General features: G+C 39.1%; 1 protein-coding gene and 1 long non-coding RNA gene across 2 annotated transcripts in view; one reads left to right on the top strand and one right to left on the bottom strand.

The window, feature by feature from the left end:
• The window catches only part of TDRD1 (tudor domain containing 1), a gene marked incomplete at its 5' end in the record, with an annotated part of 53,121 nt that extends 36,740 nt beyond the window's left edge, over positions 1-16,381 (bottom strand). Inside the window, 3 exons of the mRNA XM_038579234.1 lie at positions 4,008-4,066; positions 6,309-6,633; positions 16,280-16,381. Coding sequence (XP_038435162.1) covers positions 4,008-4,066; positions 6,309-6,633; positions 16,280-16,381 — 486 coding nt within the window. The remainder of the gene's footprint in view (positions 1-4,007; positions 4,067-6,308; positions 6,634-16,279) is intronic.
• A 197-nt stretch (positions 16,382-16,578) lies between these two features.
• On the top strand, positions 16,579-18,280 carry LOC111093085. Its single transcript, XR_005380639.1, has 2 exons — positions 16,579-16,715; positions 17,706-18,280. It is a non-coding gene; the product is annotated as an uncharacterized LOC111093085 (long non-coding RNA).
• The last annotated feature ends 869 nt before the right edge of the window (positions 18,281-19,149 follow it).

The following is a 19,149-nucleotide window of genomic DNA, read 5'->3' as shown; positions in this document are numbered from 1 at the left end:
AGAAGAACTGTGGAACAGATTAAGAAAACCAGGAGTTGGTTCTTTGAGAGAATTAGTAAGACAGATAAACCATTAGCCAGCCTTATTAAAAAGAAGAGAGAAAAGACTCAAATTAATAAAATCATGAATGAGAAAGGAGAGATCACCACCATTATCAAGGAAATACAAACGGTCTTAAAAACTTATTATGAACAGCTTTACGCCAATAAATTAGGCAATCTAGAAGAAATGGATGCATTTCTGGAAAACCACAAACTACCAAAACTGGAACAGGAAGAAATAGAAAACCTGAATAGGCCAATAACCAGGGAGGAAATTGAAGCAGTCATCAAAAACCTCCCAAAAGTCCAGGGCCAGATGGCTTCCCTGGGGAATTCTATCAAATGTTTAAAGAAGAAACCATACCTATTCTACTAAAGCTGTTTGGAAAGATAGAAAGAGATGGAATACTTCCAAACTCGTTCTATGAGGCCAGCATCACGTTAATTCCAAAACCAAACAAAGACCCCACCAAAAAGAATTATAGACCAATATCCCTGATGAACATGGATGCAAAAATTCTCAACAAAATACTAGCCAATAGGATCCAACAGTACATTAAGAAGATTATTCACTATGACCAAGTAGGATTTATCCCCAGGATGCAAGGCTGGTTCAACACTCGTAAAACAATCAATGTGATTCATCATATCAGCAAGAGAAAAAACAAGAACCATATGATCCTTTGAATAGATGCAGAGAAAGCATTTGACAAAATACAGCATCCATTCCTGATCAAAAGTCTTCAGAGTGTAGGGATAGAGGGAATATTCCTCAACATCTTAAAAGCCATCTACGAAAAGCCCACAGCAAATATCATTCTCAATGGGGAAGCACTAGGAGCCTTTCCCCTAAGATCAGGAACAAGACAGGGATGTCCACTCTCACCACTGCTGTTCAACATAGTACTAGAAGTCCTAGCCTCAGCAATCAGGCAACAAAAAGAAAGAAAAGGCATTCAAATTGGCAAAGAAGTCAAACTCCTTCTCTTTGCTGATGACATGATACTCTACATAGAAAACCCAAAAGACTCCACCCCAAGATTACTAGAACTCATACAGCAATTTGGTAGCGTGGCAGCATACAAAATCAACGCCCAGAAGTCAGTGGCATTTCTATACACTAACAATGAGACTGAAGAAAGAGAAATTAAGGAGTCAATCCCATTTACATTTGCACCCAAAAGCATAAGATACCTAGGAAAAAACCTAACCAAAGAGGTAAAGGATCTATACCCTACAAACTATAGAACACTTCTGAAAGAAATTGAGGAAGACACAAAGAGATGGAAAAATATTCGATGCTCATGGATTGGAAGAATTAATATTGTGAAAATGCCAATGTTACCCAGGGCAATTTACACATTTAATGCAATCCCTATCAAAATACCATGGACTTTCTTCAGAGAGTTAGAACAAATTATTTTAAGATTTGTGTGTAATCAGAAAAGACCCCGAATAGCCAGGGGAATTTTAAAAAAGAAAACCATATCTGGGGGCATCACAATGCCAGATTTCAGGTGGTACTACAAAGCTGTGGTCATCAAGACAGTATGGTACTGGCACAAAAACAGACACATAGATCAATGGAACAGAATAGAGAATCCAGAAGTGGACCCTCAACTTTATGGTCAACTAATGTTCAACAAAGGAGGAAAGACTATCCACTGGAAAAAACAGTCTCTTCAATAAATGGTGCTGGGAAAATTGGACATCCACATGCAGAAGAATGAAACTAGACCACTCTCTTGCACCATACACGAAAATAAACTCAAAATATCTAAATGTGAGACAAGATTCCACCAAAATCCTAGAGGAGAACACAGGCAACACCCTTTTTGAACTTGGCCACAGTAACTTCTTGCAAGATACATCCACGAAGGCAAGAAAAAAAAAAAAACAAAAATGAATTATTGGGACTTCATCAAGATAAGAAGCTTTTGCACAGCAAAAGAAACAGTCAACAAAACTAAAAGACAACCTACAGAATGGGAGAAGATATTTGCAAATGACCTATCAGATAAAGGGCTAGTATCCAAGATCTATGAAGAACTCATTAAACTCAACAGCAAAGAAACAAACAATCCAACATGAAATGGGCAAAAGACATGAACAGAAATCTCACAGAGGAAGACCTACACATGGCCAACAAGCACATGAGAAAATGCTCCGCATCACTGGACATCAGGGAAATACAAATCAAAACCACAATGAGATACCGCCTCACACCAGAGAGAATGGGGAAAATTAACAAGACAGGAAACCACAAATGTTGGAGAGGATGTGGAGAAAGGGGAACCCCCTTGCACCGTTGGTGGGAATGGGAACTGGTGCAGCCACTCTGGAAAACTGTGTGGAGGTTCCTCAAAGAGTTAAAAATAGATCTGCCCTATGACCCAGCAATTGCACTGCTGGGGATTTCCCCCAAAGATTCAGATGCAATGAAACGCCGGGACACCAAGCGTTTATATTTTAGCAGTAATGTCCACAATAGCCAAACTGTGGAAGGAGCCTCGGTGTCCATCGAAAGATGAATGGATAAAGAAGACATGGTATATTTATGTATACAAATATTATTCAGCCATTAGAAACGACAAATACCCACCATTTGCTTCGACGTGGATGGAACTGGAGGGTATTATGCTGAGTGAAATAAGTCAATCAGAGAAGGACAAACATATGGTCTCATTCATTTTGGGAATATAAAAAATAGTGAATGGGAATAAAGAGGAAAGGAGAGAAAATGAGTGGGAAGTATCAGAGAGGGAGACAGAATATGAGAGACTCCTAACTCTGGGAAACGAACAAGGGGTGGTGGAAAGGGAGGTGGGCGGGGGGTGGGGGTGACTGGGTGATGGGCACCAAGGGGGGGGCACTTGATGGGATGAGCACTGGGTGTTATGCTATATGTTGGCAAATTGAACTCCAATTAAAAAAAATAAAGGAGATTCTATAAATGTTAATAGAAAAAAAAAGAAAATGGACAAAAGACATGAATAAACAGCTCACCAAAAAGGACACAGAGATGGCAAATATGCATGAGATGTTTATTATAAACAATTAGGGGAACATGATTAAAACCACTACAAAATATCACCACACACCTCTAAGAATGGGGACAATAAAAACCACCACCACCACCAAATGCTGGTGTGATACTGCAAATATTCTCTGTAGGAACATAGAATAGTATAGGTATGCTGGAAAACGCTTTAGTAGCTTCTTAAAAAAACTAAATATGCAATACTACATGACCCAGAAATTTCACCCCTGGGCATTTATCCCAGAGCAAAAACAAAAAACAAAAAACTTATGTTCACGTAACCTTGGACAGGAATGTTTATGAGTTTTAGCTGTAATAATCAAAAACTGAAAACCCTGCAGATGTACTTCAATATGTGAATGTTAAACCATGGACTACTTCTCAGCAATAAAAATAAAACTATTGATACAACAACCCTAGATGAATCTCCAGAGAATTATGCTGAGTGAATCCCAAAAGGTTACACTGAAAAGGATTCCATTTATGTAACATCCTTGAAATGACAAACTTTTGGATGTGGATTAGATTAGTAGCTCCATGGCTTAAGGAGGTGGTAGGGGCAAGAGGGAAATGGACGTAACCATAAACAGCATGTAAGGGAAAGATGGAAATAGTCTGTATCTTGACTGTTATCACCAACATCCTGACTGTTAAACACTAAATTCTGCAGCATGTCACACAGGGAGAAACTGGGAATAGCTACACAGGATCGGTAATATTTCTGCATGTCAAATAAGGCTGCATTTACAACTGTATAGCATTACTACAATTACCTAAAAAGAACGGTTTTTATAAGATACTAGGATAAAGAAAAGGAAGCTTGACCTTGAATAATATCTGAAAATTGAGTAATTCTACATTAACAGAATACATGCTTAGAATCTTTTACCCAACAAAAACACAAAATAGAAAAAAAAAAATCTTACATTATTTACTTTTTTGGGTGGTGAACTGTTTCCAACATTTAATGGTGACACTGAGTTTCCTGAAGAGAGAAAACATAAAAGCAAATTACTTTATTCCTGAAAAATGTATAATACTGTAATTAGATATTCAAATAAGAAAGCTATACCAAAATAGCCTTAAACCTACATTAGAAATAAGCAACATCCTAATTTTCCTAATGAGAAATAAGGATTTGTTTGAAACTTAATTACTACTCCTCTTACTGTAAATTTTTCTCCATTCACTAAGTTCTCAGGCTTTTTTGAACTTGGACTCATTTATACACTTAGAAATTGAGAACCTTAAAGAGATTTCATTTATATGGTCTATGTCTGTAAATATTTACTAATATTTACTAATATTTACTAATATTTACAGACATAGAAATATGTCTGTAATTACAGACATACAGAAATTAAGGGCCATCTGGGTGGGTCAGTCAGTTAAGCATCCAACTCCCAATTTTAGCTCAGGTCATGATTTTAGGGGTCCCGAGACTGAACGCTGTGTGGGGCTCTGTGCTAGGTATGGAGCCTGCTTAAGATTTTCTCATTCCCTCTGTGCCCCCCAAAATGTTAAAAACAAATTAAAATGATAAATTTTAAACTTTTAAAAATTAAATACATTTAAAAATAAATGCATTACATTGACATGGTTTTTAAAACAACTACATTTTCCAAAGCAAAAAAAAAAAAAAAAAAATGAGTATCATTGTTTTATGTTTTTACACATCTCTTTAGGTATAACTAATGGTAGTTGGTTCACATACCTGCTTTTGCATTCAATCCTCTGTGTTGCCTTTGTTGAAGCATAAAATAAAATCTGGCCTCTCACAGATACGTAGTTGCAAAAAGAAGTATTTAATGGCCTTCTCAGATAATTACAGATATTTTCCTTTAACATCATGCCAAAACTCAAGTGATAGTTTAATTGGTAGTTGCAATGTGGAACCTAAAACTTGTTCATAATGTGACACTGGAATCCACTGATTTATCCTGCACTTTGAGTGGATTTTTACCCATGCATGACTATGCATCCTGCATTGGTCATTTGGAAAAGACTAAGAAACTCGGAGTTATGCAGATCTTCAAATGTGGACAGATTTCATTATATAATATTTTAAAAATCATGTGTGTTAGTTAAGATCACCACTGCATCTCACCAGAAAAGTTTAAGTATTGAAAAGCTGTCACTATGGAGTGGCAGAAATGGGTTTTCTGAAATTCTCATGTTTGCTCGAAATCTTGAATTTTATCATTAGCAACAAAATACTATCAAGTATTTTCCTTGAAGTAACAGCCTCACTTTGTTCATTTTTGAGAAAATGAATGCCAGATATCTAAATCTGAATAACCAACTTTATCATTCTTTTCAAGTAAAAATGATGTTTCAACAAAAAGTTTCCATATAGCTCAGAGCTCAATCACACACATGCTTTTCATACTTGCCTATAAAGCAGAAGGTAGGGATAATTCCCATTGTGTTACACAAAATACCAAACTGTAACGAGTATCAATATTTAGTAATAATTCTTAGAGTTCTGTCAAGGACATCCCTAAAAAAGGCATTTCTGGCTTTGTCTTAACTACAAGTTCACAGCAATGAAAAACCAATGACTAGCCCAGGCAGGTATCCCTACCTACAATGGAGTTAATGAAGCATCAGTGGTTTACTCACCTTTGCTTCTGCACCATCACTGTAAAGTCAGCACAATGATATTTTAATATTATTGGGAAAACAGTTTTGACCCCTTTCTTAGGAAACCCCAGAGGCCCAAGGGCCACACAAGTGAACTACAATCACCATTACATTAAAAGATCCCATCTGATATATGTATTCACTGAAGGCCCAGCTTCCTTAAAAACCAGGGTTTTGGAATTAGGACTAAAGGAACAATTCTTAAAAATCTAATGAAACAATTTAACGTCTTACATATATCTTTGTGAGCTACTGTATGCATATAATTTGTACAGCATTTTAAAAATACGGCCAATCTTTAAAAAGCCATAGTATGTCCTTTTTATATCCCTAGTAGAGTTAGTTCTCCCACTGTGGGGAGAAAGCTCATCTGTAAACATTCTCTTCTCCTAAATCCTTTTTGTGATGAAACTAGTCAAAGGAAGCTATTTGGCATGTGGCTTTTCTAAATCTTTAAATGCAAATACTGTACGGTAGCCATTTAGTTGTTCTGTTAATAGCCCACGGATGTGTGATTATATACCTGTGATAAGCCAAAGAAATTATCAGACTCAAGAATTAGTAAGCCTATAGTTTTCACTCACCTGCTGACGTCTTCCTATCTCCTTTGGATCCAACCACCTCTCCACTGATGCTGTTAGGGTTTGAAGATACTGAACTGTCTGCTTGACTAGCCAAATACTGTTTGGTTTGCTCACAAAGCAAAAAATTGTTTTTATTTCCATTCTCTGGGCTTTTCAACCGGAAATTAGGGTGGTTAGCATGTCCTCCAGGACTTCTTAAAGAATCAGGTGCTGGAAGTTGGTTTTCATTTTTCTCGAAATTAAATGGCTCTGTCATTTTACACGTAGATGCCTCCAAATTATTTCTTGAGATCATATTATGTGGCAATTTAACATTCACAGAAGTCTATGGGAAGAAGTGTATTTAAAAGGCAATTTTTAATGACAAAAGTAGAAGCACTGCAGGCCCAGGTGATTTCTTTTTATGTAACAAGTAATGCTCATGAATAATTCCAAAGCAGAGGTAACCATGATATCACAGCCTGGCCTAAAGACACAAACAGAATGATTCTCTATTGGTAAGTATAAACTCCCAAGTTTCACACAATTCAACCACAGACAAAAGGCTAACACAAGAGACATCAAAAGAGTAATCTCAGAGTTCGATACCATTTTTTACTTTAAAAAGCTTTTCAAACAACAGGAATAAAAAAGGACTTTCATGTTTTAAAAGAAATATTTCCAACCCAGAGCATGCAACTTAATGGTGAAATACAATAGAGGGTATTGTCTTCATCAGGTCATCACCTATCTTTCTAGCCTTCCAGAATCCCTCTACGACTCCTACTTTCAACACTAAGATCTTGTATACGCTGAATCCAGCTCCCCAGTGCCCTCTCTCTTCCTCATTGGCCTGGTAAACTCCTTCCTTCCCAGTCATCCCTTAGGGTTTGCCTCAGCTGACCCCTGTTTGGTCTGTTTTTCCCAAGTCCTTTGCTTTGATAATCTCCAGCTGAGCTTCCATAAATTATAACTTGTAGCTACTGCTTTTAAAGACCTAACTTTATGCACCTTTCTCTGAAAATAAGGTACATGTATTGTTACAAATTGCCTTTGAAATTAGAAAAGCCTCTATCCAGACCCTATGCTAGCTTGTTTTTCTATTACTCTTAAAGAATACTAAGTGTCCTGCCCAAGGGAAGTAATAAAAGCAGACAAACAACTTTTCTGAGGTTGTGACCTACAGCTTTGTCTGTAGGCAGCAGGTAAAACTGCCTATTGTCCCAAAACTGCTCAGGGGGAAAAAATTAAAATAAAAGAGCCACAGAAAACTAAACTGGAATACATAGTATCTAAAAGTGATTTAACATTGTTTTAAAGGGAAGACAGGGATGACTAGGTGGCTCAGCAGTTGGGCGTCTGCCTTCGGCCCAGAGTGTGGTCCCGGAGTCCTGAGATCGAGTCCCACATCGGGCTCCCTGCGTGGAGTCTGCTTCTCCCTCTGCCTGTGTCTCTGTCTCTCATTAATTAATTAATTCATAAATAAATAAATAGAAGATGAACAAATAGCAAAAACATCCTTCTTCCTGGTGTCCTAAAATTTTCTTCTAATTTCTCAATTTAAATTAGGTCTAGCCTAATCCATGACAATACAGAAAAGAGAGTGAAATAATAAAGAAATGCACAGGCACACTCAAAGGTATGGAACTCTCAGTGGGCCAGATCTTGGGAAAATCCCTAATTGAAGGTCTGTAGACAGGCAGTTATGGTGGGAGACCCTGCAGCTCAGGAAAAGCACGTGTGGCAATGAACACACCTACACCAAAGAATCAGAGTGAGTGAGAATGAGAATGTTGGGCGCAGTGAGCAAGAAATACTGTGAAGTTACAAAAGGAAAATAACTTCTAGGGGAAAACTGGTGGGGTTAAGAATACTGAGTAACTCCAGACTCTGTAAAAGAAATACAAAGAATGTGCATTAAAATATTAGGGTAACTACCAAAACAAAACAATGCATAATTTTAAAATTACAGAAAAAAAACTCAGACTAACAGGAAAAAAATCCAAGTATGGTCAATGGAAAACAAGTAAGATGACAGAACCAAACCCAAGTAATCCAGTTATCAATGATTTAGTCTCAAAAGAGAAAAAGACTTAGGGAGAAAAACATCCTGCTAGATGTTACACACAAGCAGCACAAATAAAACAAAATGATATGGCAAGCTTGGAAATAACAACTAAAACATGTGCTATGTAAATAACCAAAAAAGATGGAATACTAATATTAATAACTGATAAAACAGAACTCAATTGGGACAAAGATTTTTTTATGTTGATGACTACTGGAGGAGAGAGAGCAGCCAATGTCCCCAGATCTATAAAACAAAGTGAAAGAGGAGAAATTCAGTCCACAGTGAGGACACACATGCCTTAGACAGTTGTCAACAGAAAACAAGTGGTGATATTTTAGTACCACAATAAACTTGATCTAGTAGGGACCAATACAATCAACAACATTCATTTTTCCAACACTGGGCATACACTAGACTAGAAAAGCCACCTCAACTAACTCCAAAAACACTAATGCCATGCAAAACACATTCACTTGCCACAGTACACAAACCTCCATCTCAAGTTTTGTTTCCCAGAGAATCAGCCTACAACAGCCACATTAGTGTGTGAAGGGTTTTGTTTGTTTTTTTTTTAAAGGTGGTAAAATATCACAAAGGAAATATCAAACATGACTACGGAAAACAAAACAAAAAACCCCACAAAAAACAAAAAACAAAAATCACAAAAAAACAGCAAATAAGCCAGAAAATAAAGATTAACAAAAGACAGAAAATGCAGTATCAAATTTTTTAAAAAGAAGGATAAATAGTAAAAACATTCAGATACTATAGCAGACTATATGACCCAAAGGCCATCTTCTACCTCTGATTTAGCAGCTTGAGTTAGAGACAATACTGCCCATAATCAATTCTCCTGAGCAGAATTTCTCAGAAAGCTCTGTCCTTTCCTGATGAACAGGAACATTTTTGGCTGCATTTGCCCCTTTCTTCCTGTAACACAATCAGGAAGCAATAAACAAAAAGGAAGAGAGCACACCTTAAGGATAGGAGAACCAAAAAGAGCACCTGGTGTCTCTGGCAGTGTCCTCGAGTTGCTACACCAGCCCTGATCTGTCTATGCATAGACTCACTGTGGCATCAAATAAACCCATAAGTTTTCTGCTATTTGCAGCCCAATTGATACAGATACCACTAAAATGTGAGCAAGAGGCATGAACAGAATGCACAAAACATGAAGATTACTTGATAAACATATGGGGAAAATATTCAACATCATCTGTAATAAAAAAATTTCAAATTAAATGACTATTATTTTCTGCTCAGCATGGGTGTAATTAAGAGGGACACCATCAGGGAGCCTGGGCGGCAGTCAGTTAAGTGACCAACTCTTGACTTCAACTCGGGTCATGATCTCAGGGTTATGAGATTGAGCCCTGTGTTGAGCTCCATGCTCAGGGCAGAGTTGGCTTGAGATTGTCTCCCTCCCTCCCTTCCTCCTCCTATCCCTCTCATGCACAGGCTCTCTTTCAAATAAATGAGAGAGGCACCTGGGTGCCTTAGGGGCACCTGGGTGTCTTAGTTGATTAAGTATCTGCCTTCAGCTCAGGTCATGATCCTCGGGTCCTGGGATAGAGCCCCAAATGAGGCTCCCTGCCAAGCAGGGAGCCTGCTTCTCCCTCTCCCTCTCCCCTCCTCTCTGCTCATGCTCCTTCTCTCTCAAATAAATAAAATCTTTGAAAAAATAGATAAAAATCTTTGGAAAGTAAAATGGACACTCATTGCAGGGAATATAAATATGTTCTTATGGGAAGACAGTTTGGATATACATACACACATCTGCACGTCTATAGATATATATATATATATTTAAATTTTATTTGCTAGAGAGCACATGTGTACACACAAGCAGCAGGAACAGCAGGGAGAGGGAGAAACAGGCTCCTCACGGAGCAAAAAGCAGGATACAGGGCTAGATCCCAGGACCCTGGGATCATGACCTGAGCCGAAAGTAGACACTCGACTGAGCCACCGAGGAGCCCGATAGATATATACACTTAAGGTATACATGTATTCTTTTTATTTTCTTGAGAGAGCACATGCAAGAGAGAGAGAGCACACAAAGGGCAGAGGGAGAGGGATAACCTTAAGCAGACCTCACACTTGACAGGGAGTTCGACAAGGGGCTGGATCTCACCACCTGAGATGCAACCAAGAGTTGGACACTTAACGGATCATGCCACCCAGTCACCTCAGGTATATGTGTATTCTTAAAAATGTTCCTAGCTACTCATCTGGTAACTCTACATCTAGAAATCATCCCATTAAAATCGGGGTGCCTGGGTGGCTTGGTTGGTTAAGTGTCCAACTCTTGATTTCCGCTCAGGTCATGATCTCAGGGTTGTGAGATGGAGCTCCTGGGGCATGAAGCCTACTTAAGATTCTCTCTCTCCCTGTCCCTCTGCCCCTCCACCCTGCCCCTCATCAAAAATAATAATAATCCTGAATATCTAAAGATCCTATTTAATATAGTAAAAGAAAAATTGAAGAAAAAGGTTAACTGTGATATCTCTACTAGAGAGAATATTAACACTACCATTTAGAATCCTAGTTTTCAAAATTATACAATATGTTAGAATAGAAATGAAGAAAATCAGAAACACTATTTTCAGAATAACTACAAAAAAAGAAAACTTCTCCATGTAAGCAAGACCAATGAAATACATTAAATTTTAAATAACAACGAGTGTTAATGGGTAAGTAGGCTGATGAATCTTTTTTACAGTCTTTTTTCATTTTCCAAGTGTTTAAAGATTACTTTTATAGAAAAAGGCATTTTAAAGACTAAAATATTAATATTACATTTAAAGTAAGCTATTTTCCCTTAAGTGTTGTTAATTTCAAACCAAGTAAAGGGGACACCTGGGTGACTCAGTGGTTGAGCCTCTGCCTTTGGCTCAGGTCGTGATCCTGGGGCCCTGGGATGGAGTCCCACATCAGGCTCTCCCCACAGGAAGTCTGCTTCTCCTTCTGCCTATGATTCTGCCTCTTTATCTCTCATGAATAAATAAAATCTTTAAAAAAATAAACCAAGTAAAGGACTAAGTAATATTAAAACCACAAAATCAGGGGATCCCTGGGTGGCTCAGCGGTTTAGCGCCTGCCTTTGGTCCAGGGCGCGATCCTGGAGTCCAGGGATCGAGTCCCGCGTCGGGCTCCCGGCATGGAGCCTGCTTCTCCCTCCTCCTGTGTCTCTGCCTCTCTCTCTATGATAAATAAATAAATAAATCTTAAAAAAAAACCACACACACACAAAATTAGGGTATAGTCCTCTTCAAGACACCATTGGGACCCTCAACATGTAACTCTTGAAATAGCTTTTCCTTTGTCTTTATTCAGTAAGGCTGATGGAAAGGCAATTCACAGCTTTCTATCCTGTATCATAGCCATAGATAGTTATGTCTACATGCTAGATTTTAAGTAGCTTGTGCAGGAACCAGGTCTCACTAAAAACATTAACAACAAAAACCCTGGTTTCCCATAGCACCTAACATAGTGTTTTGTACAATGAGGCATTAAAAAGATAATTATATGATGAAACTATTTAAAGTGCATTATTGCACTGTTTTCATGACAATCTGGAGAGTGAAAATGAAATTCACAGTCTAAAGTTACATGTGGCAATCTTAAATAGAGAATTACATCACCTTATGAGGTTTTCTCCAATTTAATAGCAGAATTTCAAGTCTTACATCCACTCCTCCAAAGTCCAAAAATTAGTAATTAAGTTTGACTCAGAAAAAAACCCAAAATCAGTCTTAAACCCAATGCAGAAGTTTAAGCACCAAATAAAAAAGATTTAAGCTTAAAAGAAGCTCCACCTAGAGTGGAATATGTAGGTTAGAAAGACACCTCACTTGCCTCACCCTATTCAGGAATTTTCATTACAACGCCCAGGGCAAATAGACATGTAGACCTGTTCTATAGCTAGAAGCTTATGACTTCAATTTTAGACAGCCAACTGTACTGCATTTTTATAAAATCGTTCACTTCCCAATTGACTGACTCCTGTTGCTGCCCTGTAACCATAACCTTTCAAATATCTGAGATATCTACCATTTCCACTTTGCTCCAGGTCCTTCACCAGCTTTTATAAACATCTTTGAGAGTCCTCACAAGTCTGGACTTTCTCTAGTTCATTAGAAACCCTCACATAGATAGACATCCTTCTCCTAACTGAACACTGGACTGCAGATGTGAGCCAACAGCCGATCGGAATAATCATTATACTACCCCTTACTTTGAACACTATTTCCCCTTATGCACCAGCTTCTGGAATAGCAGCCAGGACTACTGTGAGTATACATAAAACTTGCAGTTAACCTAACATCTTTTGGAATTGTTTTTTAAAGATTTTATTTATTTATTCATGAGAGATACAGAGAGAGAGAGGCAGAGACACAGGCAGAGGGAGAAGCAGGCTCCATGCAGGGAACCTGACGTGGGACTCAATCCCGGGTCTCCAGGATCACACCCCTCTCTTGGAATTTTAAAATGTGTTTATTATCACATAAAAATTGCCTTTTTTTTCTTTTGATTTACAGTCCTCTGAATTCTAAAATGTATTTCAACATTAAACACCTGTAAGAAATTGAAATGATCCCTGCTTGGCTTTATCCTATGTCAGCCACTGGGCATATCTGAATCTGGAATGGGCAGACACTATTCCATAATGCTGTGCTTTCCCACCTTGGGCTGCTTCCTTCTGGTATACAGGTATAGGGGTGTTACAGACATTGCTGCAAGAGTCATGATACCTCATAGGCTAATCCTACTCAGTTTTAAAACAGTTCCCCCATATACAATCTACTATTTTTTTACATGCTACTGGTGATGAATACTTATCCCCAAATCCACAATGATTAGTTATTTAACATAAGAGGTTAATTAGGAGGGTCCCCAAATTTCTTTATGTTAAAGGAATCACTGATGTAATAAAAGACCAGTGGAATGGAAGTAACTATCATAGTTCTACAGGCAAAAATAAGGTCTTGACTTTTGTTCTGTGCTTCATGATTTGACACCAACAAAACATGAAGCTAAGGGGCAAACCCTGTCTTTTACTCCCTTGGAATCCTGTTCCCCCTCCTCCATCTGGTCAAAAGCATCCCAGGATACACCTGCAACCAGTGACTGTAAGGCTTCTCCTTCTTTCCCAGAAGACTAGAAGCTAAAGTTAATTTTTACCATGGTGAGTTAATTCTTTTACTACCAAAAGTACTTGTAGCAGACACTTAGCTATGATTTTTTTTCTTCTCTAATGTTTTTTGTTTTTCTGGTAACCACACGCATTCAGTGAGAATGGCTACTCAAAGGAAACATTCAGTTCATTGAGGTTTTTATTTTTTTTATTTAAATTCAATTAACATATAGTGTATTATTAGTTTCAGAGGTAGAGTTCAGTGATTCATCAGTTGCATATAACACCCAGCTCTCATATCACGTGCCCTCCTTAATGCCCATCACCCAGTTACCTCATCCCCCTAACACCTAACCTGGCAATCCTCAGTTTGCTTCCTATGGTTCAGGGTGTTTTATGGTTTGTCTCCCTCTTTGATTTCACCTTGTTCTATTTTTTTCGCCTCCCTTCACCTATGCTCCTGTTCTGTTTCTTAAATTCCACATGAGTGAAAGCATAATTATTTTTCTCTGATTCACTTATTTCACTAACATAATACCCTGTAGTTTGATCCAATGGCAGGATTTCTTTTTTTGATGGTTAATATTCCACTGCACATATATATGTATATACATACACACGCACACCTCCCACATCTTCTTTATCCATTCAAATGTCAATGGACATCTGGGCTCTCTCCATAGTTTGCTATTGTGGACATTGCTGCTAACCGAAGAGGTAAAGGATCTGTACTCTGAAAACTATAGAACACTTATTAGAGAAATTGAGGAAGACACAAAGAAATGGAAAAACGTTCCATGCTCATGGATTGGAAGAACAAATATCTACCTAGAGCAATCTACACATTCAATGCAATTCCTATCAAAATACCATTAACATTTTTCCCAGAGCTGAACAAATTATCCTAAAATTTTTATGGAACCAGAAAAGATCCCGAATAGCCAAGGAATGTTGAAAAAGAAAACCAAAGCTGAATGCATCACAAACTATATTGCAGACTTCAAGCTACATTACAAAGCTGTAATCATCAACACAGTATGGTCCTGGCACTAAAACAGACACATTAATCAATGAAACAGAATGAGAACCCAGAAATGGACCCTCAACTCTATGGTCAACTCATCTTCGACAAAACAGGAAAGAATATCCAAAGGAAAAAAGATGGTCTCTTCAACAAACGGTGTTGGAAAAATTGGACAGCCACATGCAGGATGAAACTGCATACACAAAAATAGGCTCAAAATGCATGAAAGACAAATGTGAGATAGGAATCTTCAAAATCCTACAGAACACAGGCAGCAATCTCTGTGACCTGAGCCGCAGCAACTTACTAGATACGTCTCCAAAGGCAAGGGAAACAGAGGCAGAAATGAACTAAGTCCAATAGTTCATTTATCTTTTAAGATAAAAAGCTTTTTGCACAGCAAAAGAAATAATCGACAAAAACAAGAATGGGAAAAGATATTTGCAAATGCTTTATCAGATATGGGACTGGTATCCAAAATCTATAAAGAACTTATCAAATCCCACACCTATGGAAGCATTCAGTTTTAAAGCTATGGAGCTCAAAGGTTCAGCAACACGTGAGCTTTAAAATGGGTCATACCCAAATGTAAGCAGAGTCTCATCTTCCTCATTCAGCTATGTTATCTGAGGCAAAAAAAAAAAAAAACACTTCATCTTTCTCGGTTTGAGTTTCTGTAAAATGCGGCCCAATCTTAGTAACTTCCTCATAACACTTAACTGTGATGATTAAATTCAAGAATGTATGTAAACTACTTAGCACAGCAGCTGGTGCTTACTAAGTTCTTAAGAGGCAGCTAGCATTTCAAACTTTACTTTTATTGCCATTCCCACAAAGAATTTCCTCCACTCATGTGTAACTACTTTGGCACACTGAAATAATGAGGATTAAAGTATTCCTGAAAAATAATAATAAAAAATAAAATATTCCTATTTCCTTTATTCGTCCACGTAAGTAAGGGAGACCTGAGCAGGTGGAGGAACTTGCCAAACCCCACCAGGGCAGGCGCTCTTGCACAGCTGAGCTGAGAATCCGGGTCCTTTCCCATGCAGTACCTGGAGGACTCAACAAGGGAACTAGAAGCATCCTCTCCTACTCCAGAGGCCAAACAGGGCCAGCATATTTATAGCAGGAACCCAAGTAAAAAATATCCGACTGGCACACAGCAGCAGACACGCTACAAACACTTGCAAAATGAACCAGAGCCAGCTTACCGTATCTAGCTAAAGCCGTGCTGCATCTGCCTTTCCTACAGAAGGTAGGAAGTTAAGGACACTATTAAGTGCTAGTGTTGTTTGCACTGCAGCTGAGTTAAAACGCAAGCACTGACCGAATCCACAAACTAGTTTCTCTCAGGGACAAGAGCGCAAAGAGCTCCTCTGGTGGGATGCCAGCGGACGTTCACGCTTTGCAAAGTCATGCCTGGAAGTACAAAATATTTTCCAAGCCTGCGACAGGCCCCCCCTGCCCTCCCCCCCGCCCCCCCCCCCCCCAGGCCCAGGGGGCTCAGTTCTTTTTCCTTTCGCCCCTCCCCCACCACAACCTCCAACCCTAGGCCTGCCCTTCCCAGCCCCGGCTCCAAGGGCTCCTCCCTTCCATCCTGTCTCCCACTTCCAGGCCCCCGGTGCCCGCTCAACGCCCGACCTCAACGCCCGACCCCAACGTCCGGCGCCCAACGTCCGGCGCCCAACGACCGAAGCCCCGCAGCCCTCACGCAGCCCCTTCCACTCCCCGCGCCCCACGCGCCTAGGAACCCTGACCTGGTACGAGGCAGGAGGGCCGCTGACCCCGCGCCGCCTCTGCAGCCCGGCCGTGGTGGCGCCCGCCCCGGGCCCTGCAGCCTCGCCGGCCGGAGGCGCTCCCCGCGCTCACCTCGCCTCCACGGGCCAGCCCCGCGCCAGCGCCGCGCCTGCGCAGTCCGCGCCCACGTGCGCCCTGCGATGCCCTCGCGCGCCCTCCGCGCGCTGCGGCCTCCGCGCTGTGCCCCAGGGCTGCGCGCTCCGAGTTCCTCCGCCCAGAGAACGGGGCGCAGAGCTCCCGGGGCTGCTCCCAGGTACGTGGCCCTGCCGATGCCGGGGGCGAGTTTTGAGCGCAAAGACGCACACTCTCTGCAATGGTCACTTGGGTTGCATTAACCACTTAACATCTTACAAGGCTTCCCAAATTAATCTACCTCCGCCTGGAAACTAAGCACAGGTGATCACTTTCCCCCTGACTACGGGCACCTGGTTCTATTGATGCTGCTCAAATATTTGTAAAACTTTCTTTTTTCTTTCTTTCTTTCTTTCTTTCTTTCTTTCTTTCTTTCTTTCTTTCTTTCTTTCTTTCTTTCTTTCTTTCTTTCTTTCTCTCTTCTTTCTTTCTTTCTTTCTTTCTTTCTTTCCTTTCTTTCTTTCCTTTCTTTCTTTCTTTCTTCTTTCTTTCTTTCTTTTCTTTCCTTCCTTCCTTCCTTTCTTTTTTCTTTTCTTTCTTCTTTCTTTTCTTTCTTTCTTCCTTCTTTCCTTTCCTTTCCTCTTTTTTTTTTTTTGGACTAGGAACCTTTCAAAGTCAAGAGAAAAACTTAACCACCTAATTTCAACATTGTCAATTCACCAGCATCAGTCTTGCTCGCGTCTATACTTCAAAACACATTGTTCCCGTTGTTCGGAAGCAATTTCTGGCCTGCATCTTTTTTTCTTTGTAATAGATTTTTTTTTTTAAGAACAGTATTAGATTCACAGAATAAATTGAGAAGAGGGCGCAGAGTTTCCCCACATTAACCACACCCGGGTTCCTCTATTATTCATATTTCATTGTAGGATACATTAACTATGAGAAGGAACCAATATTGATACATTATTACTAAAGTCCAGAGTTTATGTAGATTTCTGGAGGCTTTACCTATTGTTCTCCAGAGCCAGAATTCCATTCAGGATACCACATTATTACATTTAGTTGTCATGTCTCCTTAGGCTTTTCTTGGCTATGGCAGTTTTTCAGACTTTCCCTGTTTTGATGATCTTGATAGATTCCAGAAATACTTGTCAGGTATTTTGTAAGATGCCCCACTGTTGGAGTTTGAGGTTTTTCTCATGATAAGACTAGAGGTAAGGGGTTTTTGGAAGGAAGGCTATAGAGGTAAAGTGCCATCTGTATAGTACCGTATCAAGTACATGATTCATAACAGTTGATGTTTTCCACCTGTAGGGAGCAAGATGGTGTCCCTCGTGTCAAGTAGTGACATAATCAGAAAAGCAACTATGACCAGATATCACCAAAACTAGTATAGACTGGGAGTACTAAGGACTAATAACCCATAAGGCCTGGAAGAACTAGGAGCTGATTAATCACTAGAACCAAAAGAGGCCTGCAAAGCTCAAGACTGATTAAACTGTAAAAAGGAAAAAAAAGTAATAAATACATAAATACATAAGTAAATAAACTGTAAAAAGGGAGGATTTCTGCAGCAAACTGCCAGACTCTCTGAGTGCTGACCCTTCCTCATCTGACCACATCAAAAGGCAACTGCTGCTGAAGACTGCCTGATTGATCTCCCAACATAATAAAGCTCCTCCACTTTTTAAACATTAAGCAGTAAGTGCCTAGAGCTGGCCCACACCTGACCAAGTCCTCATCTTAACTGTGCTCACAGACTGACTTGCTTTGTTTCATTAACTTCTTACCCTTATTGTATCTTGTTTGTTGCATAACTTTGTATTGTACTTTGTGTGATGTATATGAAGCCAAGTTAAATACATAGTGAAATGTCATTGAGTTTAGAATCCTGAACCTGCTTGCTATTGTACTAACCGTATTTTATGATTGAATAAAGCTGACATTGTGGAAAGACACAACTTTTACACACACCTTTATTTTTTTAATTAATTAATTTATTTTTTATTTTTTATTTTTTTTTACACACACCTTTAAAACATGCTCAAGACACCACCACCTGACTGGTGTTCTTCAGTTTCTAAAGTTAGTTGCGTTTTCCCTCCCTTTGCCTATTATATACTTTGGTAGGAAGTCATTAAACACAGTTTACACCTAAGAAAGAAGTTATGCTCCCCCTCTTTGAGGGCTGGATATTGGAATTATTTCATATTTGTTTGCATGGGAGATTTGTCTCTTCTCCGTTATATATATGACCATATATACTGTAAATATATTAGTATGAACTGGTGTTTATTTTATGCTTTGGGTTGTAATCCAACACTACCTTATTTCCTTGCTCAAATTTTTCCAACTTTGGCCATTGGGAGCTCTTTTAGTTGGCTCTTGTTATCCTTTGACATATTCCCATCAATGTGGGGTTATTTTTATTTATTTGGGTTTTTTTAATCACTTTTACTTTTTGGGACATTGTATCTTTATACATATGTATCTTTCAAAGATCATAACTTTAAAAAACATCATCAAAACTTATTCCACCTTTAACAATTTCTTAATATCATTAATATTTAAAATTTCCAGAGTCTCAGATGATTTTTAATAATTGGTATGCTCAAGTCAGGCTCCAAGCAAGATCCTATTTTGTATTCAGTGATGTATTTTAAAAAGAGATTTCCTTTTAATCCCTTTCTTACAATTTATATGTTGAAGTAATGGCAGTTTTTCTTAAATTTTGAGCATATCCCCTGTGGCAAGAATA

Source organism: Canis lupus, chromosome 28 (assembly GCF_011100685.1).
Source record: "Canis lupus familiaris isolate Mischka breed German Shepherd chromosome 28, alternate assembly UU_Cfam_GSD_1.0, whole genome shotgun sequence".
NCBI lineage: Eukaryota > Metazoa > Chordata > Mammalia > Carnivora > Canidae > Canis > Canis lupus.
This window is presented reverse-complemented; position numbering and strand designations above follow the sequence as displayed.